At 36.9% G+C, this 15,129-nt stretch overlaps 1 protein-coding gene across 10 annotated transcripts in view; it reads right to left on the bottom strand.

The window, feature by feature from the left end:
• Positions 1-15,129, bottom strand: part of MED13L (mediator complex subunit 13L) — a 297,294-nt gene that overhangs the window by 56,986 nt on the left and 225,179 nt on the right. For all 10 annotated transcript variants that reach the window (XM_089894207.1, XM_022598127.2, XM_022598128.3 and 7 more), the window contains 4 exons: positions 8,190-8,335; positions 5,098-5,292; positions 4,543-4,731; positions 45-210 (listed from right to left, as the gene is read on the bottom strand). In XM_089894207.1, the coding sequence (XP_089750333.1) occupies positions 45-210; positions 4,543-4,731; positions 5,098-5,292; positions 8,190-8,335 (696 nt within the window). The remainder of the gene's footprint in view (positions 1-44; positions 211-4,542; positions 4,732-5,097; positions 5,293-8,189; positions 8,336-15,129) is intronic.

Raw genomic sequence — 15,129 nt, 5'->3', positions numbered from 1 at the left:
CATGGTTACTAAACCACGATCCAGACAGAATGCAAAAAACATACTTGGACTGCGTTCTGTTGAGGATGCATTCCTTCCAGACTCGATGGACCATATGATTGTGGAGTTTTGGAGGAATCTTCCCCGATCTCTTTGGACTGTGCATAGTTATCATCCCCCCATCTTGGGAACCTAGGTGACTGACAGCACTCTGTGTCCCTCCACTCTCACCTAGGAAAGAAAGACAATTTGGAATGTCAGAATTTTCTGAAAAGGTCTCCTAGTGCACAGACTGCTGGCTTATTTAACATATTTAATTGTTGAAACTGATCATGTAACTTTGTTGCTGCCCCTGACAATAACAGTATCTGTAGCTATGAGTAAATTTGCATCAGTATAGCTTTCAATCACATCAATACTCACACTCACATACCCTCAATGGCATATCCATCCAGAGGCATTCCTGCTCCACAGGTATTGGAGACAACTTACATGGGAGGATTCAAACATGACAATATTAAAGATATAAACATGCATGGGTTGTTTGAATTTTTAAAGCCCAATGCAGTAAATAAGTCTCAAGGCAGAACAAAACAGTAGAGGGAGCTTTATGCTCATGTAGCTAAATGGCTGTGTAACATCTGCACGCAGTGCCCTGGGTAAGAGAAAGAAATTCTTAAGAAGGTCAAATTTCAAATCTGTGTGTGGAACTGTTCATCCTTATGCCTAACACTACTTATGAAAGCCTAACACTAAAACACTGAAAGAGGTTGACTCAACATTTTATATCAGAGGATTAAAAATTCACTGGTTTCTCTCTAACAACTCCACTTAGTTTTTCCAACTGTGCTTGGTATTACAATCCATTTTCTACTATGTCTACTATAATTGCTGATAATACTAGTTATTGGTTATAAGTATTTTACTACTTCCATCTCATACAAGACAAATACTGAAGTCAATTTCCAGTATTAAATTCTGATTCAACTACTTTTATCTATTTGAGTTCATAAACATATTGTGGGTTTTACTCTTGATAGTACTACGATGCAAAACATCTTGATTGAAATAATCAATTTTAAGCGCTCTGAAAGGCCTCCACTGTCGTGTGAAAAAGAAAGAAACAACCTTATATCACAAACTAATATTCTTGGTATCACTGCAAAACAATCATTATATGAGTTGAATGGTTAGTCTCAGCTCTATTTTTTTGCGGTACCCGGGCCTCTCACTGTTGTGGCCTCTCCCATTGCGGAGCACAGGCTCCAGACGCACAGACTCAGCAGCCATGGCTCACGGGCCCAGCCGCTCCGCGGCATGTGGGATCTTCCCACTGCACCACCAGGGAAGCCCCTCAGCTCTATTTTTTAAAAAAAGAAAGAAAAAAACAAACCCCAATGCTTACATTCTTAGGAACAGAAACTTTCTTGTTCTCCAGAAAAGTACTGTTATAATACAAATGAGATAAATTAATGGAGACAAGAAATTTGGTCTTTCATTGCTACCTTTTATCTTAAAAGTTCTCTGACTTGGTTCATGGTACAAAATAAATCATTTTGGTTTTACAGTGGATTTTCAAATGCCTATTATAAAACTAGGCAAAGTGAAGAAACAAAGAGAAGTAGATAACATAGCCCTTTGCCCCCAAACACCCTACAATACAGCCAAACAGATCGTAAATCCACGGTATCATAAGGGAATTATTTATGGCGAAAACAGGAGAGGGCACGGGGAAAGCAAGCCACAAAATCTTTTCTGATTAAAGTTGGGTAAATGCTTTTCAGTAGCTTTTAATGATTTAACTAAAATGTGAGTCAGACCTTATATGGAATTAAATGAGAACTGTACTCCATGCTGTTAAATGCATATTGAATGTTTCTTCTCACAATTATCTCCATAAACAGAAAACACAAGCTGATGTACCTATCCACACGAGGCAGAACTGTTTGGCCCTCCGAGAATCCATGCTAATCTAGGAGACTCTTGGCCATTTTAAGGGGCAAAGTAACCCACTTTGTCCTATGTCTAGGAAAACACGGCAATGCTCAACATCAGTCAAGTGCAGAATGACAAGGCTGAGCAGGACTCTCGCTGATGGAATATTAGGAGTCCTAAGCTGTAATTCAACATTATTATGATGTATAAACTTGGACAAATTAATTTTATTACAAATATATCAGTCACTTTTAGTTTTGTTTGTTTTTGGGAATGAGGAGGCATCAAGAGATTTATTTACCCAGGGCCTAGCACAATGACATACACAGAGTTAGAAGGGAAGAAATCTGAATATCTATAGTTACAATGTACACACTTGAAACCCACCATAACAAAACAACTTTTTTTTTTAGATTTACTCTCTCTCTCTTTTTTTTTTGCCCCACACGGCATGTGGGATCTTAGTTCCCAGACCAGGGATCGAACCCGTGCCCCCTGAAGTGGAAGCACAGAGTCCTAACCACTGGACCACCACGGAAGTCCCCAAACTTCTTTTTTTTGAATTATGGATTTAGAGTTCTGAACTGATCAAAGGTCAAGGCATCATGCATACAGCAGGCCTTCAGTTTTAAGGTGAACACAAATTTCACTAAGTACCAGGCAAAACAAAAACAAACATAAACAAAAACTGATGCCAACTTATGTAGTATAACTGTTAAAAATCCAAATCCAAGCTTTGATATGAAATATGATTAACATTTTTCAAAATACTGATAATTCTAGACTCTTTAAAAGATATCTTCTCTATGATATTATTATAAAAAACTATACAAGTATTTTTATGCTTTTTCAGTTTAAAGTAGTTTTTTTTTTTTGCGGTACGTGGGCCTCTCACTGTTGTGGCCTCTCCCGTTGAGGAGCACAGGCTCTGGATGCACAGGCTCAGGGGCCATGGCTCACGGGCCCAGCCGCTCCGCGGCATGTGGGATCTTCCCGGACCGGGGCACAAACTCGTGTCCCCTGCATCGGCAGGCGGACTCTCAACCACTGAGCCACCGGGGAAGCCCCAGTTTAAAGTAGTTTTAATAAAAACTGATCAACAGCAAATCCTTTCATAAGAGATCATCCAAATTCTCTGCTCTACCATATTAGAGACGGACATAGTACATTTTTTCACCATCTTAGTAACTACAAGGCTCTTAAAAACAAAGGCTAGGGACGTCCCTGGTGGTCCAGTGGCTAGGACTCCCGCTTCCACTCCAAGGGGCAGGGGTTCGATCCCTGTTAGAGGAACTAAGATTCCGCAAGCCATGTGGCATGGCCAAACCCTCCCCCCTCCCCACCCCCCAAAAAAGCCCCCAAAGGCTACGTGTTGTCCATTTCTGTCTCCCACACAGTATCTGAGTAATTCCTTCCAGATAACTTAATACTGTGTGCTGAAACTGGAGTTTTGAGCACTGCTTTAAATTTCTTACACTGCTGTTTGTATATTGCTTTATTGTTTACCAAGCACTGTCAAGTACGTGATCTAATATGTATAATAACCCTGGAAACTTTATAGTATTTAACAGAGAAGGAAACTGGTGTTCAGAGCAAGTATGAGAATTAAATAAGGTCACTCACCTAGTAGGAACTACAGCTAGGTTTTAAAATTAGATTCAATCACAAAGTCTATACTTTTCCCCAATATATTATTTAACCATGAACATTTACTGAATGCCACTACATGCCAAGCACTATGCTAGAAACTCTGAAAAACTGTCTTATCTGACCCTCACGAAACTCACCACATGATGAGCATGTATCATGCCTGACAGTCTGTTTTCAAAGTTTAGCGGCCAAGGCTTTACTTACTCTGATGCTCCTGCCAACACGGCCCACATTAAATACCTAAAATTAATCTCATTTCAGCTCAAGTATGATGAGTATCCTTTTCTTATTGACTAGATTTTCAATTAAAATGAAGTCAACTACAACAACAAAAAAGTTAATACAGGATATATACTACTCAACAAAGAAGGCAGCATTCTCCCGAATTAAACAATTTCTGTATTTTTCCAAGAAGGAAGAATGTTGAAATTGACAAATTTTTCAAATGTAATTAATATTTGTCATTACTGTAGACAAATACATTATTGAAAGGACAAGGCATTTATTCAGAGATCCTGGATGTTAGGCTAACTTTATAATATAATAAGGAAAGAGAATTCATGCAAGACTTGTCCCTGGCTGGCAACAGCCAATTGGGCAAAGGCATCAACTATTCTCTGATTTAGTGTTTTCCTTTTTTTAAAAAAAAAAAAAAAAAAGAAAGAAAGAAAGAAAAGAAACTCACATCTTGTCTCCTAAATGCACCCACATCAGTATAAAAGAGCAGATGCACGTGGAGAACTTACGAGAAACAATTAAACTGTGTAATTTGAGTAAAGACTAATACAGGCAGAATTAAAATTCTGAGCTCATAAATTCTGTTTGTTTACAATTTTCTTTCTCCATTTTGTAAAATCCCCACATTACTCTATCTCCATCTCTTCCACCAGGAATTTCTCAATGTGTTTTCTCACCTGTTCCACAGCAAGGGAACTACACGATTTTCTGGGATCTCTTCCACACCCGGACCGCACTCACCTATGACAGCCTGTTCTGGAGAGGTGGGCGGGGTGAGCGGCATCCCACAGTTACTTGGGTCCTTCACACTACCAAGTCCCTGCTGCCCAACTGTAATATGGCCTCCGGTACCAGCAACACTCTGAGGAACTGGGAGGTCATTCTGAGAGATCAAAACAAAAGCTGAAGGATAAACCATCCGAACACCACCTGTGAGGCAAGAGAGAGAGAGCACAAGGCCTGAGAAAAAGTTCACACTCGACCGCCAAATTCATTATTCCAGTGGTCAGAGTCAAAGCTTGCTAGGTACTGCCAAAAGTGATAGGTTTCGTCCTTTCATAAGTTAATAGCTATTTAAACATGTGTTCCAACATTATCATAATAGCATTTGGAATATGGGGACCATTGGTGCTTCAGGCAAGATAACTACTCAGCAAATACCACTGTGTCAAGAGAATTCAAAAAGATGGGAAAATTATGGAGATTATTTTTGATGAATCTGAATGATTATCTCTTTAAATTAAGGAAGATGAAGAAGATAGAATTAAGTTCTTCAGGCAAAATATTTTCTCTTACCAACAATTACTTCTACTGCCACGGGGAAATCATCATCATACCCCAACTCCTCCTCTTCTTTCAATTCTTCTTTCTTTTTCAGCACCATTGGGTAGAAATACTGCCATTCCTCAATCAACTTACGGGTGGCTGGGTCTGACATCTTGTATGCTTGGCCTGTTAGCGTGCCATTTAAGCCATAAGGACTTACCAGTACTAAAGCAGAGAGGAGAAACATACGTTACAGATCACAGTAATAATTCTTGCGTAAGTGTAATGCTACATGTATGGTACTTTTTAGGGTGAAGCACAGTATCACTTAATGTATATTGCTCTTTATTTCCTAACTCCTTTTAAAGTGTAATTTTTAAAGCTTTCTCATTTTAGTACTTCTTATTTATATGCCTCTCAACGCAAATCAATTTTTGAAGGAAATCAGATGGGGGAGGTGTAACACTGTCTGACAGCTATATCAACACACAATATATAAACTATCTATACATTAAAGCATATAAACATCTGTTTGGTAATAGCTTATACAATGTGAATACTGAATCTTCCATGACAGAAGAAGACCATTCAATACATATACCCCAAAACCAGTCTAGGACTTGAACATTCTTCCTATGGTTTCCTGAGACTTCCTAAATATTTGAGGTAATTTTAAAATAATATATACATAAAACATCTAATAGCAGGAAAGCCTTAATGTACCAAGTCTGAAACATACTGTTACGTATAATTTCAATTATGACTGTTTTGGAGGTCTGCTGATTAAACAACTCTAAATAAAATTTATTTTACGCAAAATAAAGGATTCAAAGTCCCTCTCTCTCTCATTCTTTCACTGTTTGACCTTGATGTCATTTTCACTGAGCTAGACACAAAAATGTAGCTAATGTAATACTGTATAACTCAGCCAGTTCTTAGTCTCATGATGAGTATTTTGACCTTCCGAATAACACTTTTCTGGGGATAAAGGTTACTTCTCCTTAATCCTGATTTATAAAAAAATCTCAGCATAGGCATTAACTGGGAAGTCCATTTTGGGGGATGGCTTTATTTTTTTAACAGCTGGATGATATATCACATCAATCAAGACAGAGATGGCTGTAGACATCATATATTTCGTGTTGCCTTTCTGCTGTTCCGTACTGATCCAAATGGGATAAAAATACTGATCTAACCAACACACATAATCAAGGGCAATTTTCCTGTTTTAACACTTCTAGGAAATCTCCACATCAATATGGTTACGTTCACTATAATTATCTATATGCCAACACCTGCCCTAAGAATGTACCTTCTCCTCACCAATCATGGGAAATAGGCAGGATAATGCCCCACAAAGTCGTCCATGATTCAAGGTATTAGTAAGAAACCAGTAAGATTTAAAATAAGTAGTCTACAGGGACCTGGTATTGCCAATACTATCTTTCCTCATGACTAGTAATGCCCTCTGCTATTATCATAAGTAAATGTTTTTATTTTGCTCGACAAAATCTAAAGTCAGGGACTTCCCTGGTGGCACAGTGGTTAAGAATCCTCCTGCCAATGCAGGGGACACGGGTTCGAGCCCTGGTCCAGGAAGATCTCATATGCCGCGGAGCAACTAAGCCCGTGAGCCACAACTACTGCAGCCCGTGTGCCTAGAGCCTGTGTTCCACAACAAAGAGAAGCCACTGCAATGAGAAGGCCACGCACCGCAACAAAGAGTAGCCCCCGCTCGCCACAACTAGAAAAAGCCCGCGCACAGCAACGAAGACCCAATGCCAAAAAATAAATAAATAAATGAATGAATAAATAAATAAAATCTAAAGTCAGATGATCCTCAACACTTTCAGAGTCAAGGAAACACAATATTTAAATAATCTCATGTATTACTATCTGAAGTGCCTTTTAAATGACTCTAGAACAAGGAAACACGGTATTTAAATAATCCTGACACAGTATTTAAATAACACAGTTTTTAAATATGCACATACTGTACAACTCTTAAGTGTACAGTTTGAGAATTGGGTCATTTCGAATTACATAGCAGTTCATACACAAAACATCCAAAATTACAGAATAATAAAGTAAATAGCTTAAAATGTGTTGCAAGATGGAGGAAAATGTAGGCAATAATCAGGACACAATTACATGAGGTTCAATGTTCTTTTTTACCTTAAAAAAAAACCTTAATAATCCTTAAGGTAAGAAAAAGATGCTTTCATCAAATTAAATCAGAATCATTTGTAGGAAACCAAAAAGCCATCATAAATAATATGGAGGCTAAATACTCATTTGACAGACTATTATATCAATAAAAATACTTTAGTTAATTTTATTAAAAAACATTTTTAAATTACATTTTGTGATATACTAAGACTGTTTCAACCAGACATCGCTAGAACTGATAAATTAGATTGAACTAAAAAAGATATTTCTATATGGTTCGATTTAATATTATAACATTTAAAAAGAGTTATTCATCGAAAATTATGAATTCCAAACACAAAATCAAAGCTTTAGAATGCACAGCTAGAGAAAAAGGGACATAGCATTATTTTGGTAATATCTAGGTGATTAGTTGAGAACTAATGAAAATATGAATGTAAGTTAAATTACAACCAAATACCTACAAACAATGTAGTCTGTAATTAAAAGAAAATAAGATATTAATATCAATGAAGAAACTACATACTATACAACTCTAGAAATTTGATTTTGGTTGAAACTTCAAATAGTACAAAGTTTAACAGTAATTTTCTGTAAGTCATTACATTCCTAAAACCATGGGACAATGAAAACCTTTAATTTATAATATCTGTCAATTACTCATTGGATTATATTTTTCAAATACTTATTAATCCTCTTTTGATATAAAGGAAATTCTCCACATTTTATTCCTCAATACACATAAGACCATGTTGTATGTGAGAAGCTTTCAGTAAAAAACTAGCAAGCTATTATCACTTGCTTGTGGTCTTCTCTTTCTTCTTCAGAAATCGATCCTTATTGCTTAGCTTAACTATTCAAGATAGTATCTCATTCTGTAAAACCTTACTGGGAAAGGTGGCTATCCACTTGGTGGGGAAGGGTGGAGAGCAGGGACATCATCTTTTACTTACCTTGAAATGGTGCAGGTGAAGACTGAGCCATGTGTATATGCTCCTCATTGATCAAATAAATTGGCTGGTGTTGCGCAATCTCCACACTTGTGCATACATTACTTTCCCCATGAAGAAAGAATGTGAAAGCACAGGACAAATGCTCACTAAAATAGAAAAAATGAGAAACTCAGCTCTACATTTTCGTAGGAAACAGGTGCTAGAGACAGGAACTACAGATGTGACACAGCTTTACTTTATTACCATCCAGCAAAGCCTGCCCCTGATGATATTAATAAGCACAAACTTTTAGTTGACTGTGGACAAATAACAATAACTTGACAAACTAAATTTAAAATGCCAGATAAATAGAAAAATTAGTTATGTTCCACTCTGAAACTGAAAGCTATTGTGCAGAATGCTTTCTGTTTCCTTTGCATAAAGTCTCCTATGCCAACTATAAACTCCTAAGGACAGAAGAAGAATCATAACATTTTTCTACCTTCTCATGTATTACTATCTGAACTGAATGGCTCTAGAACAATGACAAAAGAGTTCTGCATATGTTTGGTATGACATAACAATAAGATAACAATAAGATCAAATTTACAAGCTTACAATGTTACAGTAAGGTTAAAATTATTGATCTAAAAACAGCAATCTACAACCCTGCTGTATGTAAATTCCCCATATACAACTGCTAAGGTAATATGAGCCTCTAAATGGGCTGGTAATCTATTATATTTAATTTTTACAATTTACCTCTGATCACAAGATTTTATTAAAGCATTCCACTTCTCCATTTTCCACACAGTTAGCTAAAAATTGATAAAAATGATGTGTCTTGGAAAAAAATAATTTCAAAATTAATATAGTGGCACATTCTTTCAAAGTTGTTAACTTTGGTCCTAAGCCACCCATAACATCTCCATTTCTCAAGACAGCTTATAAGAACATTTGCCTGATGAACCAAAATCACTGTATTCCAGGCAACCATCATTTAAAAACTCATCTCCAACATTTCCTTCTTTTCAAAAGTTCTCTAAAACATTATAAAGTGTACTTTGAGTACTAATCAAAAAATTAAAATTTAAGTATAAAATTATAATGCTTTACAGAAAAATTGAAATAAAAATGATAAAATTTCCACTCTATCCCACAGTGAAGCATATATATTCTTCCTTGACAAGTATGTTGAGATGATCTGAGAAAATTTTGTATTTTACTAGAATGTGAAGCTTCGTCAATAGGAAACACCTAGTCTTGATATTTGGGTATTTAGCACAACAGAGTATCTTTTTTTTTTTTAATTTATTTATTTATTTATTTATTTTTGGCTGTGTTGGGTCTTCGTTTCTGTGCAAGGGCTTTCTCTAGTTGCGGTGAGCAGGGGCCACTCTTCATTGCGGTGCGTGGGCCTCTCACTGTCGTGGCCTCTCTTGTTGCGGAGCACAGGCTCCAGGTGCGCAGGCTCAGTAGTTGTGGCTCACGGGCCCAGCTGCTCCGCGGCGTGTGGGATCTTCCCAGACCAGGGCTCGAACCCGTGTCCCCTTCATTGGCAGGCAGACTCTCAACCACTGCGCCACCAGGGAAGCCCCACAACAGAGTATCTTAATCTTAAGATACCAACTAAAATTTTGTTAAGAATTTTGAAAAATTTAAACATCTCCTTAACACCATACACCTAAGTTTCAAGTTCACAAAGAGGAACAATGCATGTAATTTAAATGTATATAAGTATAAAGCAGTATCAATAGTAAAAATGTGCTGTCCTTTATTTACGGAAATGACACTGAAAACATATCATCCTCCATGCACAACATTACGCCAGGAACATAAGAACACCAAAATATAGATTAACTGATTGTGGATTTGTAATTTTCCATTCGTAAAATTCAGTGGCGGAGTTGGAGCTGACTTATCCCTACCGTGCCTACTATCCCATGCAGCCATCAGGACATTTATAAGACAACTGGTTAGAGTTACAGATACTGAGTACAGCCCAGAGTACGTTCTCATTCCACTGAACACAAATGCAACCAACGTTCGTCTATCAACCGGTAAGTGAGGAGAATGGTGCAAGAAGCCTGAAGTGACAACAAATAAAACACGATCCTTGTCCTCAAGGAGCATATAAACTAACAAAAGATTGATATAAATGCATATTAACAAAATAAAGCCAAGCACAAATACAGAAATAGAAAAACCAAAATGCCACGGGAAGGCTAAAGGATACTAATTTTTTCAATTTGGAAGATCCAAATGCTTTAAGAAGATGAAATCAAATGAAAGGCTGATTTCAGTGCAGAGAGAAAAGAAAGAGAGGAAATATGAGGCAAGGAGTAGATGCAGTGAGAACAGGATATAGCTTCGAAATTCTAAGAGGAGGAGAGACATGACATGATGGGAAAGGAGTCTGGAAAAGAAGTCAGAGGTCACCCTTGAGACAACCAAAAAGTCTTGCATGTAAAAAATAGCAGGGAGCCGATTTAAGGTTTGGTTTTTAAAAGTCAGCTAAGTCTAAAGAATCGTGATAAAAACCTCAAAATAGCATTCATCTGAATTTGCTATGTCCCAAAAGACACAGAGAAGCACAAATGAAAAAGGTAGGAAGTGAATCAATGGCCTATTTTTTATATTGATAACTTTAAAAACAAAACATGTTTTTTTAAAAGAGACAAAACTACACAAGAAAAAGAGCAGGTTATGGGTGAAATATAACAGAAGCCACCAGTAACTATATAATGTTTGGTATGTTACTTCACTGTTCTGATCATAGTTTCCTCATATGTAAAATCAGCTGCTGGCACAAATTGCTGGGCCCCCCAGAAGTAATAATTCAGAAGGTCCAGGATGGGCCCCAAGAAGCTACATTTCTACCAAGTTCTCAGTGATGCTGCTGCTGCTACTCCTAGCCCAAAGACCACACTTTGAGAATCACTGAACTTTATGGTACATAAATCTTTTTCCAGCTATAAAATTTCTTTTTCTCTAATATTACATGAAACAAGAGGGCAGGGAGGACAACTCTGACACTAGAGAGTAAAATTCTCCTGAAGAATACACTTAAAAACCTAATAATTTTGGTTGCCTTTGGGGAATGAAGTGGCATGACCCCAGGATAAAGAAAGAATTCACAATATTCTTTTATGCTTTTTGCATGTAGGGCCATGTGTCACACAGAAGTAACGGAGGCAAGATCTGAAGGAAGCCCCTGCCTCTCATCTTATGCAGTGTGCTTGCTGGCCCAACCAGAGGAATCCACAGGGTTTCATCTCGCCATTCGGCTCTTAGTTGAAGTCTGCTGAGATCATCTTTGACTTTGATTCTGTTATCCAGCATATAGGATATTTAATCAGCAAGCCATCAATATCTTTATTCATGTCATTGCTAAAAACGGTGAATAAGACTATACTGAGGGAAGAATCCTGTGTCATTTTATGAGGTAATTCCCAAGTTGCAAATTCTCCCAAGTGCTGCCACACATTTACTATTTCTTGTCTACAAAGGACAATCTAAAAGATTAATATGTCAAATGTCTTTATAAAATGCAGACACATAACAACTACCACATTACCCTGACCTAGAAACCTGCCTAAAAGTAAAATTCAGGTAGTATGATACAGAAGTCAACCCCCCTAATCTACAGATGAGAAAATAAGGATAAAACCTGTGGCTTGCAAATGCCATTCTTAGAAACACAGCTGGAATTAGACTTGAAATTTAGTGATCTTTCCTCTAGCTAGACTGTCTATAAATGAGAATACTAATTTCTATCTCTACCAACTTATATTTTTAAATAGGTAAATGAGATCAGAATTGTGAATGAACACTGAAAACAAGTTCATTGATTACAATGAACTTTGTAACATTTATTACAAAGTTAGGAGGTAAAACTTATTACAAGCTTCATACATGTTCTTGCTTCTTCTCACCCATTACCCACTCTTACCTGAACCTTTAATCACTCAACTCCATCTATTTCATATAGTCTCATCATCTGAAAATTGAAAAGGGCTTTCGAGATGATCAGGCTCAACCCCTTTCTAATTCGGGGGAAGGCAAATCTGTGCTCAAAGTTACACAATAGTTTAGAGCACAGCTGGAGTAAGAATTCAGGTCCCCCTCTTAACATGGTGTTCACAGTGCATTCATGATGTTTCTACCTTCGATGTTTCTACCTTAGGTCAATGCTACCTTCGCCCTGTATAATACATTCCATCATCAGCATGACCACATACTTCGTAACTTAAGTCACTCCCTGCATCATTTCTATTAACCCCCTACTGCCATAGACCAGAAGGTACTATTCAAATGAATACACATTGTAATTTCACCCTAACTAAAGTTGGAGCCTAACCTCTGTTCTTTTAGGGTGCTCCACTTAACAAATATTCCAACGTTCTCAGCTCCGTTTATTCTCCCCTCTTTACTCAGTAAATAAGGTCTGATGTAGGCAATTCTTCATTTAACCTCCTTTTCGCCTTAAACATGTATGTAGTTACACTTACCTCACTCTTCCCAAGAATCCTAGAGGATTACAGATTTCCTTTTCTCTGTAAAAGTACTCCCATTCTCATTCTCTGCCACTCCTGAGTAGTCTTTATTTCTACCTCTTTACTTGCTCTTCACTTGAGCATGTTACTCCTTTAGGGCTCCTTTATCTTTCTCCCTCTATTGACTAAGATCAAATAATCAACATGTAAATAAAATGATTAGTATAATAGTAGTATTAATACTAATATCACTAAATAACCTGTCTATAAATAACTTTTGTGTTATAAAAGAAATTTAAAAAAAGAAATAAATATACTAAGATATAAAATAATGGGAGTGCTATTTTAAAAAGGAATAGGTCAGAGAAAAACTTTTCTGAAAGAAGGGGGAGCATTTAAACTGAGGTGTGAATCTTAAGAAAATTATATGTGCAAAGATATTGAATTAGAGATATTTCCTTTTTAAAAGGAAAGGAAATTTTAAAAAGGAAATTTTTAAAGCATTTATTCTTTAAAAAAATTATTATAGTTGATTAAAAAAGGAAATTTAAAAAAATTTTAAAACATTTTAACGGCTGCATCATTGTGAAAATGAAGACAACTGTAAGATGAATCTGGAAATACGGATATAATTTGTTCCCTCTCTATCAAAAAGATAAAGATCATCAGAATGGCTGAAAAATAATAAATCCATCTAGATAATGCTTACACAAGACATACAAAATCAACCACACCAAAAAAAAAAAAGAGTAGAAAATGATATTCCAGGTAAATCCAAATAAAAATAAAGCTGGTACAGAAACAGCAATAAACAAAATATTTTTAAAACTTAGGTTCATCATTACAGAATAATAAACAGAGAATCCAATAAGAAATTTAAACAATCCTGAGTGTGTAAGTACACAGCCATATGGTATGCAACGTAACTTAGAAATATATAAAGAAAAAAATGGTAGAATTACAAGGAGAAACTTATAAATCTTTGATAAATATTTTAACACACTTTTCTCAGTATTTAATAAGCAAATTATTCAGAATACCAAAAAAAAGATAAAAATATACAAACTTAAATATATATGTTGGCTTTCAAGAAATAATCTATTCTCTTTCCAAGGACACATGGAAGATGCACAAGAAAGGACTAGGAACTAGGATACAAGTCCTAAATTTCAAAGAATTGATACCACACAGACTATACACTCCTTAATCCCAGTGCAATTTAGTTAGAAATCAACAGTTTAAAAAATAAAGGTTAAAGTAAAATCCCTTTGTTTGGAAACTTGAATATGCACTCCCTAAATAAATCATGGGTTACAGAGGAAATCACAATGGAAATCAAAAAATGTTTAAAACTGAATGACAACAAAAGTGATACATGTCAAAATCTGAGAGATACAGTGCTTTGAGAGTAATTTATATCCTTATATACCTAAAAGGAAGTCTTAAAATAAGTGAGATAAGCTTTCAAATCAAGAAGTTGGACAGGGAGACAACAAAAAAGTCAACTCAATGGAAATAGAGGGATGAAAATAATGACAAAAACACAAAAACTTAGGGTGCGGGGGGAGAAGAGAGGCAATAGAAATGATTAACAAAATCAAAACTTGGACTTCCCTGGTGGTGCAGTGGTTAAGAATCCGCCTGCCAGTGCAGGGGACATGGGTTTGAGCCCTGGTCCAGGAAGATCTCACATGCTGTGGAGCAACTAAGCCCACGCGCCACAACTACTGAGCCTGTGCTCTAGAGCCCACGAGCCACAACTACTGAGCCTGCGCTCTAGAGCCCGCGAGCCACAACTACTGGGCCCGTGTGCCACAACTACTGAAGCCTGCGTGCCTAGAGCCTGTGCTCCACAACAAGAGAAGCCACCGCAATGAGAAGCCCACGCACTGCAACGGAGAGTAGCCCTCGCTCGCTGCAACTAGAGAAAGGCCACGTGCAGCAACGAAGACCCAGCACAGCCAGAGATAAAATAAATTAAAAAAAGATGTATCCTTTATTAAAAAAAACAAAATCAAAACTTGTTCTTTGAGCACACTAAAAGAAAACAAACCACTAAGCCAACCGATTCGAGGAAGGGAAGGAGGGAAGATGCCTATGCAAGGAGGGAGGGTCACCATCAAACAATCCTGAAAACCAAAAAGAGGAAGTAACCTGAGGCACTGACCACTGGGCACCAAGACTGGACACTTACTGCAAATGCCTTTTTTTGTTGTTGTTCATGCTGTTCTTTTGTCTAGAATAAACTTCCCCTCTCTTTCATCTAATTCCTACTCATTTCTTTCAAGAAATCATCTTTAAAGCCCCAGAACAGGCAAAATGCTCCCAAACTGCTCTGTATATATCTCAGTCAAAGCACCTCAGTGTTCTTAAGTTTTATGTCTAGTCCATCTGACTAAGTTTTGTGAGGACAAAAATCATGTTTTATCTATCATTTTTGGACACCCATACTTAGCATGGTGCTT

Source organism: Delphinapterus leucas, chromosome 14 (genome assembly GCF_059928025.1).
Source record: "Delphinapterus leucas isolate spDelLeu-1000000601 "Yukka" chromosome 14, BTC_Dleu_Yukka2, whole genome shotgun sequence".
Taxonomy (NCBI): Eukaryota; Metazoa; Chordata; class Mammalia; order Artiodactyla; family Monodontidae; genus Delphinapterus; species Delphinapterus leucas.
This window is presented reverse-complemented; position numbering and strand designations above follow the sequence as displayed.